We start from the raw sequence: 13,927 nt of genomic DNA, 5'->3' as shown, positions 1-13,927 counted from the left end.
GCACCAAAGGGTCTCGGGTTCGATTCCCGTCCAGGGCATGCACCTGAGCTGCAGGTTTGATCCCCGTTCTGGGCACATGTGGGAAGCAACCAATTGGTGTATCTCTCCCACATCAATCAATCAATCAATCAATCAATCTCTCCCCCCGCCCCCCCCCCCCATTCTCTCCCTCCCTTCCACTCTCTCTAAAAACCAATGGGAAAAATATCTTGGGTGAGGATATTTTAAAAAAGAAACAGTGTTGAAGCTGGCTGTCTATAGTCCACAATCATTTGTAATAAATATCTCCAAATAGTTCCAAAATGTGGATATTTAAAATGGGATTCATAAATGTTGCTGTACATTATAATTGTATGTTTGGATCAGGCAATTATCCACATTTCCAGTAATTACGTGATTAGTGATGATTACCTTAGCTTTGTAAACATACAACAGTCAGCTAGACAATGTAGGTGAACGTGCTGGAACCGAGCCCTTAGTCAGAGATGGACATCAGCAAAGGACGGGGCGGTCAAGGTGCAGCATCACGGAGTCACCTGCGAGGAGGGGACTGTGGGCCTCGCCTGGCCACCTGGCCACCGCTCTTGGCTGTAAGGTCAGTTTGGAGGTGCAGGCCCTTGCTTTCTGCAGGAGAGAATCAGGTTGTTTTATTCGTTCTGTTGCTTAGCGTCTGTGAAATGCAGACTCAGGCTTCTCCCCACTCTTGTCGATGCGCTGTTGGGCTCTGACTGCACTTGGCAGGGTTATTTAAACTCGCCAATTCTAAGAGCAGTGTGTCTACACCGCCCGTGTCCACACCCCCACGTCCACTCTGAGGGCCGGGGAGGGATGACGCGGTCTTGGTTTTGTGCTGCCGCTGCTGCTCTCGCCCCACCACCCAGCAGGGATCCCCTGTGCCCAGGTTGGCAGCGCCCCGTCCCTGCCTGGGAGTGTCTGGGAGCAAACCTCCCGCTGCCTGGCTGGTCCCCAGCCTCTGTGCTCTCGGTGCGCCTGGCTCGTCACTGCGCCTCTGAGGGACAGTGTCCGCCTTCTGGCCTCATACCTCCCTCCCAGGAGCCAGTTCCCGTCTCCGGGCCAGGCCCCCTTCATCACAGGAGCCCCGAGGGCAGTGCAGCCTCTGTGGACCTGCAGACAGCACAGCACCCCCACAATATGGAGGTCCCTGGGCAGGGGCACATCCCACAGCTCAACCTGATAACCGATGTTTGGGGTGACTGTAGCTAGAACCCCAAGACTGCTGCCGGCCTCTCCTCCCTTTTAGACCCTGGGAGTGAGGCGCAGAGAAATGAGACTCCTGCTTCTGGCCGGATTCCGCTCTTTGCTGTGGGTCCCAAATGTGGGGGGACTGTTGCCCACAGAGCCCCGCTCTCGAGTCCCATAGGGGACTCGGCGGCTCTGGGACCCGAGCTCCCCTGCCAGGCCCAGGCAGGGACTGGCTCCGCACCAGCGGGGCTGGGAAGCTGCAGGGAGGGGGCGAAGGGTGCGCCTTCTGCACATCCATGGCTCCCGCTGGTGGTCTCTGCACTTCTGTTCCTCTTGCTGTGTGGCTCGATCGCGGGAGAGAGGTGTGTGCCAAGAGGCCCTTCTCTCCCCTTCGTGCCTGGGCCAGGTGCAGCTGATTCTTCCAAGGGGGTGGGCAGTCAGCCCTCCCTCAGCGATCAGAGGTCTGTGCAGCCCACCTGCTGGCTGTGCGCTCGGACCCTTGCGCTGTCTGCACGGTGGTGTCACCATGACCCGTGGCCGGCTTCGTGGACCGGGGGCCAAGTGACGGGGTGGCTAGAGGAGGCCTCCTGCAGGTGGGCGGTCTGAGCCGGACCCCTGTGGGCAGGAATGACTGCGGCACCCTGGCGCGGTGACGGGGAATTCTTGGTGCCTCCTCCCTTCTCCTGACTTTCCCGTTGCTCGCACCCCTGCCACCTGCCCGCGCCTGCTGCTTCCAGGTACCCGGAAGGGTGCCCACCTCCTGTGCAGGTTTCACGTGAGTGACTACTGGGCGCGCTGCAGGGACAGAAGGAACAAACAATTTCAGGGCAGAGCTGTTTTTAAACATAAGCTCCGAGACACTTGCCAGGAACAAACCAGCCGTGTGGACTGGGCGAAAAGTGGGAAGTGGGACTCCCGGAACCGTGTTGCCCTCTAACCTCAGCGCCGTCCGCTGGAGCCACCGCCTGCGGGAGGCCGAGTGGGTGGGCGCTGCACCCCACGTTCCACGGGCGCAGGGAGGTGCCCCGGTTTCTTCCCGCCTTCACTCTCAGCGCCATGCCTCCTGGCCTCGTGGCCCCAGGCCTGGAGGAGCAGGACCAGGAAGTGGAGGGCTGGCCGCACGACCCCCAAAGGTGGTCTCGGCTGTCCCCTGAGAAGGAGACACCACTCAGCGTCGGGGACGGACAGTGAGGCCAGTGGCCGCCACGTGAGTCCAGCCTTCAGGTTCAGGTTCGCCTGTTTCACCATCGGCTCATCTTTTTTTTTTTTTTTTAAGAAAAGGAGTGAGGCTCTGACCCCAGACCTGCCCTCCTGCTTTCCATCCGAGGGGTTTCCGTCCTCTGGCCGCTGGCGCGCTCGCGGCGGCTTCCCTAGGACTGAGCTCCGGAGGGCGGGCTCAGGGTCTCCCCTCCCTGAGTTCCCGGCTCTCCTGGGACCGCAAGACCCACCGCAGGGAACTGAGGGTTGGTTGCAGGTCTTGCTTCTAACCCGAGGTCGCCATTCGGGCGATTGGGGGTGGGCAGCTTTCTCTGGGGCTTGTCTGCAAGCGAATGTGGCCGCGTCTGTCTCAGTTTTGGGAAGTGGCTCTGTGCGCGATGCCGCTTTCTGTAGTGGGCGTCCTGGCAGAAGCAGAAGTGAAGTCTGTGAGACTCGTTCCTTTCGGAAACTGGCCCGTCGTGCTGGATGTAGTCAACACGAGGTTTTCAGAAAAGCAGTTCTTCCCCAAACCCTCAGTCTCACAGGCCTGGCGGTGCTGAGCAGCGTGGGCCCGGTCCAGGGGTTTTCACCCAACACGGGGAGGCCCGTCATCATCTCGGCGGGACTGGGGCCCAGGCCGAGGGAGCTTGGGCGGCTGCCAGGCAGGGACGGGTTGGGATGGGTCCGGAACCCGGGCTTCCCGAAGCTGGTCTGCTGCCCTGGCCCAGCCCCCGCTCCGGGCGGCCCAGAGCCTGTCCTGCTTTGCCTCCGAGCACTGGGGGCACACTCTCCGCTGAGGCTGGGGAGCCACCAGGAGACGTTCTCACTGGTCACATCTCAGAAGGGACCTGTCTGCCCGAGTGGGGGCATGATCGCCACCTGCTGTCGGGGGTGTTTATTACACGAAGAATGGAAATGGCATGAGCGCTAACACTGAGGCTGAGGCAGCTGCCACGTGTTGGCTGAAGGCTGGGCCTGGCCTGGCAGGAGCCCCCGGCACCCCATTTTGAGGGGTTGGAGCAGTCGTCTCTGAGCAGTTACTTTCTGATACTCAAGTAGTTAATTTTATCAGTGACGTGGTCAATGATATTTATGGGTTTTGACATTTTTAAAAAGTGGCAGAGATTCTCCTTTCCCAGCAAGGTAACCCCAGTCGGCTCGGAATTCTGGAAGCGAGTGCTGGCTTTGGAGCTGGGCCTGGGTCCTGAGCTCTGGGCAGGTCCCAGCTCCTCCTCCGTCCCCAGCGTCTCGGGTGTGACGGAATCACAGCTGCCTGTCGCGTCCTTCGGGAACAGAACACTTACAACAGGGCCTGGTCCCTCGACATCCAGCAGGTGTTGAAACCTTAACATTAAATCCCCCCGGGAAAGGCTTGGTGTCAAAGATGCCCTGCCCTGTGGTCACTCCGAAGGGCTGGGGCTGCTCCTGTGTGTCCCGCCCGCAGCCGGGTGCTCCGGCAGGGGAGGGTGGCGGCGGACTCCCCCCCGGGGGCCTAAATGCCGTAGAGGTCCGATCCTGGGGGCGGGAGGAGATGGGGGCTGGCTGCTCGAGGCTCTCGGGGCAGTGTTTCTCGGGCAAAGGCGTGTCCTGAGCGATGCACCAGGCTCGTCTCCACGTGGACCCGCCTTGTTCGTGTTCCTTCTGGAAGGGTTACCAGGGAGGGAGAAGCCTGTGAACCAGGCCCAGGAGACAGAAGCCCGGAGGCTGGGCCTGCCCACCTCAGGGCCCCAGACGCCCAGCGGTGCCAGGGAGATCTGCTGTAACCAGATAGTGCTGTTCCCATTCAGTTGGGGTTCTGTTACGTTTGCCTGCCTTTTGTGATGTATCTTCTAAGTGAACACATCCGGGGCTGTTGGTGAGACGTGTAAACATGGTCTCGAGGATGGCCGGGCCGTTTAGCCGGGCTTGCGGGCCAGCAGCAGGGTTAGGGCTGGTGCCCGCGGGCTGCTTCTGGGCCCGGAACCCAGCGTGTCTGTGCCCCGTGCTTACCTCTCTTCCGCGGCCTCGGCGGGGGAGGGTGTTGGGAGAGGGTTGGGGTCTCTGTGAGGGTGTTTTCTCAGCTACCTTGAGGCCTTGCTGGCACTTGGGGGGTCAGAAATAGGGGCCACAACGTTCAAATACAGACTGGGGTCCCCGGGCTGCTTCCCCACACAGGACTTGGGCCCATTCCTCAACCGTCGGTCGGTGGTCCCAGAGCCCTGGCTTTTGGGGAATAGTGTTGATAAACAGAACTTGTCCCACAGCTGCACGCACACTGAACGCACTGGGAGGCGGGCAGGGTGCTGCCCTTCAACACTGTTCCCATTACCATGCACCTCCAGTTCCTGGAAATGGGTCTGTACCCCTTTCTTCCGCCACAGTAAATCTGCAGTGTTTCTCACATCAAAGTTTTTTTGTGTTGTGCTTTTTGTGTGTGGCTCGCCAGTGTGGCTCAGTGGTTGAACGTTGACCTCTGAACCAGGAGGTCACGGTTCCTTTCTGGTCGGGGCACAGGCCTGGGTGGCAGGCTCCCTTCCTCTCTGATATCAATAAAAATATTTTTTAAAAAGCGTTCTGGTTTTGCTACATAGCGGCCGAAGCTAGTCCTTGGCCTCTGCCGCCGTCTTAAAGGAGACAGTCCAGGCAGCGCCCAGTGGCTGTGCTGAGGTGGTTTTCCGTCCGGGGCAGGAAGGGCTCTGGGACTCAATGGGTTCGTCACCAAGGAAGCACCTCGGGGCCAGCTTTCCGTGTTGGCGAGGCATCGGCTGCAGCCTGGCCATTCTCAGGGCGCCTCCTGCCCTAAAACTGCAGGAGACCTGGGCCTTTTTATCCTGCCTGCCTGCCCGTTCACATTTAAGCTGTTCTTAGCCGTGCGCAATGGATTAACATTTCATCGGGGTGGATTAAGATTGGACCGACATTAAAGCCGTCTTTTCCTACTTTCCTTCTGTCACTGTTAGGGGATCGGAGGCAGGGATGGGGTGGGCCCCTTTGGGAGGGGGAGGTGCTCATCCAGAAAGTACCCTGGCGAGGCCGAGGGAGGTAAGCCGGAGCCCCGGTGTGGAAGTCATTCCCATGCGGGTCGGAGGCCTGCAGCCGGCGGCTCCACAGTCTGGATGTCACATGGGACAGAAGCTTAGGGTTTATTTAGCTCCTAATCCGCTCGCTGAGCAGCAGGGCCATGTGCGCGCAGGGCGGGCTGTGGACGGAGAAGCCCTGACCCCCGCCCTCCGGAGGCAGGCGGTCGCCACGCTGCTGCCTGTCCTCTCGGGTTCTGAGGATTAATAATTCAGGCTGTCCTTTGCAACAGGACACCCGCCTGGGTGCCTCCGCCAGCTCGAGGGGCTCGGACACAGCCAGTCGGTTTGATGTGTGTCACTGAAGGTTTGTGCAGAGACCCCCCCTGCCGGGCCGCCCTCCGCCCATGCCGGTGCCCAGCAGGCCTGTCGGGATCGGGCGGTCGCAGAGCTGGGATGCCGCCGGCTGGTGCGAGAGCCCCTGGGAGGTGGCCGAGGCCCCGGGCCGGAGCGGCTCGCTGACGGACGGGGGCAGAGAGGGGCCCTGGTATGAGGCCGCGCCCGACCTCTGCCGGGAGGCCTTCTACAGCGCGGTGGCTGGCAGGAAGAGCTCCGTGCCCGACTTCACCTTCTACGACAGCAGGCAGGCGGTGATGTCTGCGCGCGGCGCCCTGCTGCCCCGGGACTACTACGGCGACCCGCCCGGAGCCGCTCAGGGGCCTAGGGAGCCGCGCCACCACCGGGATCCCGGGGTTGGCCGCTCGCTGCCCGGCTACGGTGTGCTTGGCAGCAGGGTGACATGGGAGCACGTGCACGGCCGGGGCCCGGCCCCCCAGGACGCGTCTTCCCTGTACCGGGACCCCGCAGGTAAAATGATGGCGCTGGGGCAGCGGGCGCAGAGCAGGGCCCCCTCGCCCACGCGCTACGCCGGGGAGCTGGCCCACAGCAGGTATGGGGCGGAGGCGCCCGCCTACTCCGCCGGCCAGGGCTACCATGACATCGGCGAGAGGCCTGTGGACCCGGCCCCCACCAGGCAGGCCGCCCCCACATGCCTGGTCGTGGACCCCACTGGGGCCTCCGCCTCTGAAGGGGGCCCGGGGGTGGCCCCAGGCCCCCTAAACCGAGGCTACGGACAGGAGAGCGTCTCCTCCACGCTGGCTTATGAGAGCAGTGAAGCCGACCTGCCCTTCCCGGGGCCTGCGGGCCGGAGGAGCGCGCAGCCCGAGTTCCTGGCGCTGCTGCGGGCCGAGGGGGTGGCGGAGGCCACGCTGGGGGCGCTGCTTCAGCAGGGCTTCGACTGCCCGGCCGTGCTGGCCACGCTGGAGGAGGCCGACATCAAGTGCGTCGCCCCCAACCTGGGCCAGGCCCGCGTCCTGAGCCGCCTGGCCAGCAACTGCCGGACCGAGATGCAGCTGCGAAGACAGGGTCCAGGGGGCCCCGCGCCCCGCACACGCTCCAGCAGCTTCAGCCACCGCAGCGAGCTCCACGGGGACCCGTCCTCCCTGCAGCCCCAGCCGGTGGGTCCCCTGCAGGCGGCGGCCCCCTGCGGGGACCCAGCGCGCCGCCCCTCCAGCGCGCCCTCCCAGCACCTCCTGGAGACAGCTCCCTATTCTGCTGGGGTGGGTGCCCACACCCCCCACTTCCCCTCCAACTCTGGGTACAGCTCCCCCACCCCCTGTGCCCTGACAGCACGGCTGGGCCCCACGTACCCCCCACAGGCAGGGGTGGCCTTGACGAACCCAGGCCCCAGGACAGCCTACTCCACAGCGTACACGGTGCCCATGGAGCTGCTGAAGCGGGAGCGGAGCCTGCGCGCGGCGCCCCTGCCCAGCCCCCACAGCGGCGCCCAGCTCCTGCGGAAGCCCGGGGTCGCCGGAGAGCCGTCCACCCTGTCGCCAGCCAGTCCAAGCCTCCACATGCCTCACTCGCCCTACCAGAAGGTGGCCCGGCGGACGGGGGCCCCCATCATCGTGTCCACCATGCTTGCTCCAGAACCAAGTAATGCCCTCCTCCTCCCTCCCAACCCTCCCTCCTAGGGACCCGCAGGGGACAGGAGGGCAGAGGTCGACAGTGGGTCCAGGCATGTTTTGCTCTCAGGCTTAGCTCGAGAGACCACACACACGCACACACACACGGCACCGCAGCCAGCGCCCAGCCTGGCTGGTTGACCTGGGCGCCCGCGGGCCCATTGCCTTCCACCCTGCAATCGAGCTCAGGTTGATCTGTGGGTTTCCTTTATGGGCTGAAACGTGGCCGTGTCTGGGAGAAACTCAGAAATCATTCGTAACAGACCTACTGCCAGCTCCTATGGGGGGCTCTGGAGAAGGCGGGGTGCTGCCCAGCACCCCACAGACCACGTCACTCACTTGGCCAGGACTTGCGGCACCATGGGAAACGCACCTCGGAGGCCTGCCCTGGTCAGGGGCAGAAACCAAGCCAGGGGTGCAGCCCTCAGTTCCCTGTTTGAGAAGCCGAGAGGCTGGCACTGGAGGTGCCACGGGTTTCTGCTTCCGGTGGGGGCTGTGTCTTCGTTGGGACCACGACCCCCCGTGGTTCTCTTCTCATCCAGATGTGAGCCAACAGTCATTGGGTTGTTTCCCGGGGCATTGTGGGTAAGCTTCCAGGGGGATGCCAGAGTTTTTATTTTAACTCCGAACATTACCGACAGTTTCAGCTGTAAATTTGTTTTCCTCTCTTGCCTCCCCAACATAATTTTTAAAAATGGAATCCAGTTTAAGTGAGTTTATTTTTTCAGAATAACTATTATGAGGTGAAGACAGTGTCATGAAAATGCGCCTTAGACAGCGGTGGGTCCCAGGCGCCTTCTCGTGACCCTGAGCCGCTGCGTCAGGCTCCTCTCCCGGGAGTGGCTGCGGGCATGTTGGCCACTGACCACTGAAACGCCTGCTGGGGAGACAGGGCCCGGCTGGCGTTTCCTGTGTCTCTCGCTGCAGATTCTGGTGTTTGTCTCACGTATGGATTTTTTTTTAAGTCTAAACAGACAGTTTACTTGCCTTTTGTTGAAAGAATAAATCAATGCGGGCAGGAGGAAAGTCAGGTCATTTTCCGAGGCCCCGCTTCCTCCCTCCGGTCACGCATTCTTTCTTTGCAACCAACTGATTTGCATGGCGATGACATTTGTTGCTCCAGTAATTCCATCTGATAATGGCTGGGCTTGCACAGCGGATCTGAAAACATATTCCTTAATTATGTGTTGCTAAGCAACGGGAGGGTTTGGTCATAATCACAGAAAGATTATCTCCTCCTTGACGTCCTGGGAAGGGTTTGCTGCCGGAGGACCCGCCTCGCTGCCTGATTGTCTCCTTTTCCTGTTAATTTCTCTGCCTCTGACACTCGTCCCTTTGTTTGGGGTGTTCTTCATTTGAGTTGTTTGGTGTGATGGTTAGCGCACTGTTTGCGGACCGAGGGATATTGATTGTTTCTGCCGCCTGGCAGCAGGCCAGGGGAGTCGGAAGTCGGCCAGGAAATAAATGTCTCTGTCAAATGGCCTGTCCTGGAGCCCTGGCCGCCAGCCTTCCCTGCCGCATGTAGACATGGCCCTCCCCCGGCCTCCCCGGGAGCTGACCTGTGCACGAGGCATTTTGCAGGTGTAGGATCAGCAGCCAGGTTGGGGTTTGTTGGAATCTGTCGCGCTCCTGGCGGGTCCCTTTGCCCCGAGAGGACGGCATTTGCACTGAAGAGCAGCACCCAGGCCTCAGGGCCAGACACTGGACCTCACGAAGCAGCCCCACCTCGCTCACGCCAGCTGAGCGGACTGGGAGGCCCAGAGCGGGACGGGAGGCGGTGATCTTCAAATCTAGACGTGGCTGCCTCAGCCGCTGGGGTCATGGCTGGGGTCACGGCCACATGAGGAATGCTTCATCTCGGTCTCCACTTCATCTTGGTCTCCATCCGGCTCCCCTTTTCCTTCTTATCTGGAGGGGGCGGGCAGGGGTGCTGCGGGGGCGGGGACACCTGTGTGTGCGGGGGTGGGGCTGGGGTACCACCTGGTTGTATTCTCTCACACTTTGGATGTTTTCAGGTGTTAGTTTGCCCTGAACTTGCTTCTTTCTGGTCGGCTTTCTTGGGAGAAATAACGGGCTCCTGTTTGCTAGTCCGGGACCTGGCGGCGAGGGGGCCATGTGAGTGACAGCTGGTGGCTCTGCTGTCCCCACATGCTGACCTGGTGACTGGCACAGCACAGAACCTTCCAGCAGCAGCTGTCACCAGCGATGCCCCTCCCCCGATCGCATGGTGTGGACCCAGGCTGAGGGTTTGCAGGCGCCGGGCCTCCCTGTGACGAGGTGGCAGGCGCAGCATGTAAACAGCAGTGCTGCAGCCGTTTTCATGTTTTTGCCCCAAAATACAGCAGAGCACGGGCCCACTCCCTCAGCACCCCTTCCCTCCCCGCCGCTTCTCTGGGTGCCGCTGGCTTCATGAGGTGCAGCTTGGACCCCATCCAGTCACGGGGGGTGCTGCCTGAGGCCCCTGGGGTGGGCGCCGCTGCGCTGCCCTCGCTGGGCACCCCCTCCCAGGTGTCTACTTGGGGGTGACATTGACTTCCAGGTCGGGACATGCCAGCCCCTGGAACCGGAGGGACCCTCCTCGCTCTGGCGAAGTGTCCCGTCCTCATTGCACTCCAGGGCTGTTTCTGGGGCGCCCGCAGCCCAGCCTTTCCGTCCGCATCAGTGACATCAGGCCTCCGCTGCTTCCGTGGCCCCTGAGCCTGTTGGCCTCAGACGGAGCTCTTTGGTTCCTTGTCCTCAGGGCCTCAGCTCCGCAGCTGAGGCCTGGCTGTGGCCGCCCCTGCCCCCCCCCCCCCGCCCCCCCAGGGTCCTGCCCGCTCCGGGAGCTCACGGGTTGCTCTCATTCTCCCCGGTGGCCACGGCTGACTCCTGTTCCCGGGGAGCATGACTGTCTCCGCCATCGAGCCCAGAAGACTTGGCACTTGGCTGCTTCCGGGCTGACCTCGGAGCTGACCTTGGCTTTGCCCTTTGTTCTTGGGGCTGGTTCCTTGGGGCTGGCTTTGGGATGGGGGACAGCCCGCCTTCTAAAGCAGGCAGACCGTCTTTAAAAGAGGAAAGCTACCCGTACTGACAGGAGACTCTCAGGTCCCCAAGCCCGTGAGGCAAGAATCCTAAAGCTGCCAAGGGGACCCCAGTGCAAGGGGAAGCGGGGTTCTGGCCGTTGAAGGGACTCTGTCTGGAGAGGTGAGCGGCCGGTTCTTCCCCGGGGGCTGTGCTGCCAGGAGCCCCGGAAGGAACAGAAGGTCGTGGTGGGTCTGCTTTCTCCTGGGCCTGCGCTGTAGGCCTCTCTGGATTCTAAGAAGTTAAAGAGGAGAGAACAGGGAGGGGACGTCTGAGCAGCTGTTGTGCGGGGGACAGGCCGCGCCTTGGCTCCAGCCCGCCCGCCCGGGTCCTGAGGTGCCTTCCTTCTTGGTTTCAGGGCCACACGAGAAAGGCCCCAAACGCCGCGAACTCCGCCTGGTCCTCGCGGCCGCGTGGCAGCAGCAGGGGTTTGCTTCCTGGCACTGGGCCCAGGCGGCCTCCGGGAGGGGCTTCCTGTGCACTCCTCGGGGCGCCCGGCCTTGGTGCCCCTGGTCCTGGGGACGCAGCCCAGGAGGGCTCCGCACGGGTGGGCAGGCCTGGACTCGGGTGGCGGCCGCCCCTGCTGGCTGCAGCTGCTTGCTATGCTTTGGAAGGAATGGGGGTGTCCTCTTTGGAAGAGTGGGGGTGCCTTAGTCTGTTAGGGGCTCTTCCCTGGCCCTGCTGAACCCAAAAGTTCACCCCCAATCCTCCTAGATTGAGCCAAAGCCCCGGATGCGAGGACCCTCCAAACGCTCACTTTGGGGGTCGGGGGAGGCGAGGCTTGGTGTGGCGTTGGGTGGGTTGACTGGGGGTCCTGGGTTCCTGTAGTCCCATCAGCCCCAGGAGCCGAGAGCACTTGGCTGGCAGTGGGCAAGCGGTGCCCCCCGCGCCCGCCCCCCATCATTCCTTTCTAGTCTATTTCATTTCTCTCAGGCATCCCGTGTTGATGCCATGGCACGTTTTTAGAATTTGAGAAAAACACAAAAGGAACCCCAGCAGCCAGTCCTGGGGTCCCCACAAGGGGGCAGGACCGGAGCAGAGCGCGTGCACACGGCATCGGGGTCCGGCCGGAGTGCCTGGCGCTGGTGAGAGGCTCGGTTTGGAGGGACACTGTCCTGTGGCTCCTCCCCACGCCTGGAGGCGCCGCCAGAGCCCGGGGTGCTCCCTGCAGTGCCGAGTCTGCGCCTGAGCCCTTTGGTAAAAGGAGGGGTAAAAGGAGGTGCACAGGGCGTGGCCCAGCCCGGGCTTCCTGGTAAGATGCCGCTCGCCCATCTCCTCAGGGTGGAGTTGTGGGACCCCACTCCTGGGACCAGCTGCTCCTCGGCCATGTCCCCCCACCCCCACCCACCCACGGCGGGCCTGGCCTTTGGGGAAGTAGCATTTTACCAAAACCAGATGCAGAGCCTCGCGTCCTGGGCTGCTCTGCTGTGGACGGTGTCCCTGTGGTCACTCCCAACCGTCCTCTCTGGGTCTGAGTGGGTGCTGGTCAGCCGGCCCTGCGGGGAGCAAAGGGCCTCAGGGGCTCCCTGGGACTGAGGGTGGGGAGAGGCCAGACCCTCCACACCAGGAGCCACTGGGAGGCTCACCCAGCAGGAGGGCCCCGGGACGCCCGTCAGCCGGGGGCCAGTGTGAGGCCACGGAACGATGGAGCAGTGGCGGCCGGTTCCCGGTTTTGTTGGAAGTTGTGCTGGGAAAGAAGTTCCTGTCCCTTTCCTGCGAGCTCGGGGCGGGGACAGTTCCCGGGGTTGCTCCGGGACCAGGGGCGCAGGTGTTTGTAATTCCTGGAGGCGCAGAAGTCCTGCGTTTTGCTGAACTGGGTCAGTGGTTCCCACAAGTCTAGGCTTCTGCTTCCTGCCTGGCCGGTTCCGTCCACCTGTTACCTGAGACCCTTGTTTTCTTTAAGAAGCGGATCGACCCCCCAGGGCCTTCCCGGTGGCCATCTCCCGGCCCAGCCTCCAGCTGACGGCAGCTTAACCTGCCCGGTGGGTCTCCCCAGCAGCCCATGCCCTGGGCGCTCAGAGGCCCGTGAGGCCCGCTCCCCGGAAGGCTGGATGGGCATGTGCGGGGCAGGGGTGTGTTCCCAGCCCAGGGAGCCCTGACCTGGAGCCAGGCTGCCTGCAACTCGCTGTGGAGCCCGCGGACGAGGGCAGTGCAGGTGCGACTCCGCGGCGGGTCGGACCAGCGTCCCTAGAGAAGGTGCGGGCAGTGCCTGGTGCCGAGGCCTCGGCAGGACGGGGCACCTGGCTTCTGTCCACCCCACAGTCCCAGCCAGGGCGTCCTGCTGGCCTTCCTGTGCTGGCGGAGGGAGCAGTCAGCTTGACTAGAGGGCCACCGCGACCCTCTGACCCTCATCAGTGGGTGTCACTGGCCCTGGGGGTGTCGCTACTCCTCCGTGCCCCTTGGCGCAGCGCGTGGCCACCCGGAGCTCCGCCTCCCTGGCTGTGAACGGGGGTGAGAGTGACACTAGGACTCGCGTTAGGCCTGGGGCTTCGGGTGGAGCAGCATCTGGGAATTGGTAGCCTCGCTTTTCATTACAAACCTCACTTTGGTGACTCATTAAACATGTGCCCTGGCGTTTCCCCCAAATCCCCCGCGAGAGAGAAAGCGGGCACCCACCCTGCGGTCCAGCCCGAGCTGCGGCCATTTCCCGCCGTCTCGCTCGCTGTTGTCATGTGTACAGACCTGGGCGCACGAGGTGTCGGATCGCCCGGGGCACTGAGTCGTCCGGTAGTCAGAGCTGAGCATGTTGGGGACCAGGCGAGGCAGAGCCCGTTTGCAGCCTCGCCTCCCGGTGCTCAGGGTCTCCTGGGCCCTCTGCCTCCGGCTGCTGCACCTCCGCGGAGCCGTGCTCGACGCCAGGGGGCAGGTGGAGGGACCCTCCCGGGTCTGGGGAGCCCACACCTTCCTCAGAGAAGCGGACCCGGGCAGTGGCCCAGCGACGCTTCCTCAGTCACCTCCGTGCTGGGGTCCTCAGCAGCCCTCCCCAGGGCTCCCCGTCCTCGCGCAGGACACCTCACTCCACCCACCCAGCTGTCCCCTCAGCGCCAACCCAGCCCCGCCCTCAGAGCAGCACACGCTCAGCCGTGCAGCCCCGTCCAGGGCTCGGGCTGGGCCCAGGGCCGCTGCCTTCTGCTGGCCCAGCCTGGTGAGGGCCCAGCCGAGTTTCACCAAAGAGGGGATCCAAGTCGGAGAGGGAGGTGATTGCTAGTCAACCTGGCGTTTGTTTCCCGGGTAACGAGGTGACGCACTGATGCTGGATGGACAGCTCGTGGTGACAGCCCCAGCCTCTCGGAGGCCTGCCTGGTGCCACCGACCTCTTCCTGGGGGTTGCTTTTTCATTCACGTGGGTTTCTTATCATGACCGTGAACTCTGCAGAGCTTGTCCCATCGACCCTCCTTCCTGTGGGAATCCAGTCCGGGTGCTCCCCACCCTGGGAGGGACTC

The 13,927-nt window shown here is 62.8% G+C and overlaps 1 protein-coding gene across 8 annotated transcripts in view; it reads left to right on the top strand.

Moving 5' to 3' along the window:
• The window catches only part of CTBP2 (C-terminal binding protein 2), a 101,257-nt gene that overhangs the window by 79,905 nt on the left and 7,425 nt on the right, over nucleotides 1–13,927 (top strand). The window contains exon 1 of one of the 8 annotated variants that reach the window (XM_036335624.1): nucleotides 5,405–7,394. The exons of the other annotated variants lie outside the window; for them this stretch is intronic. Coding sequence (XP_036191517.1) covers nucleotides 5,804–7,394 — 1,591 coding nt within the window. The 5' untranslated portion in view covers nucleotides 5,405–5,803. Of the gene's footprint in view, nucleotides 1–5,404; nucleotides 7,395–13,927 lie in introns of those variants that run through there. 8 annotated transcript variants of the gene reach the window in all.

This window comes from Myotis myotis, unplaced genomic scaffold (genome assembly GCF_014108235.1).
Source record: "Myotis myotis isolate mMyoMyo1 unplaced genomic scaffold, mMyoMyo1.p scaffold_m19_p_15, whole genome shotgun sequence".
Classification (NCBI taxonomy): domain Eukaryota; kingdom Metazoa; phylum Chordata; class Mammalia; order Chiroptera; family Vespertilionidae; genus Myotis; species Myotis myotis.
This window is presented reverse-complemented; position numbering and strand designations above follow the sequence as displayed.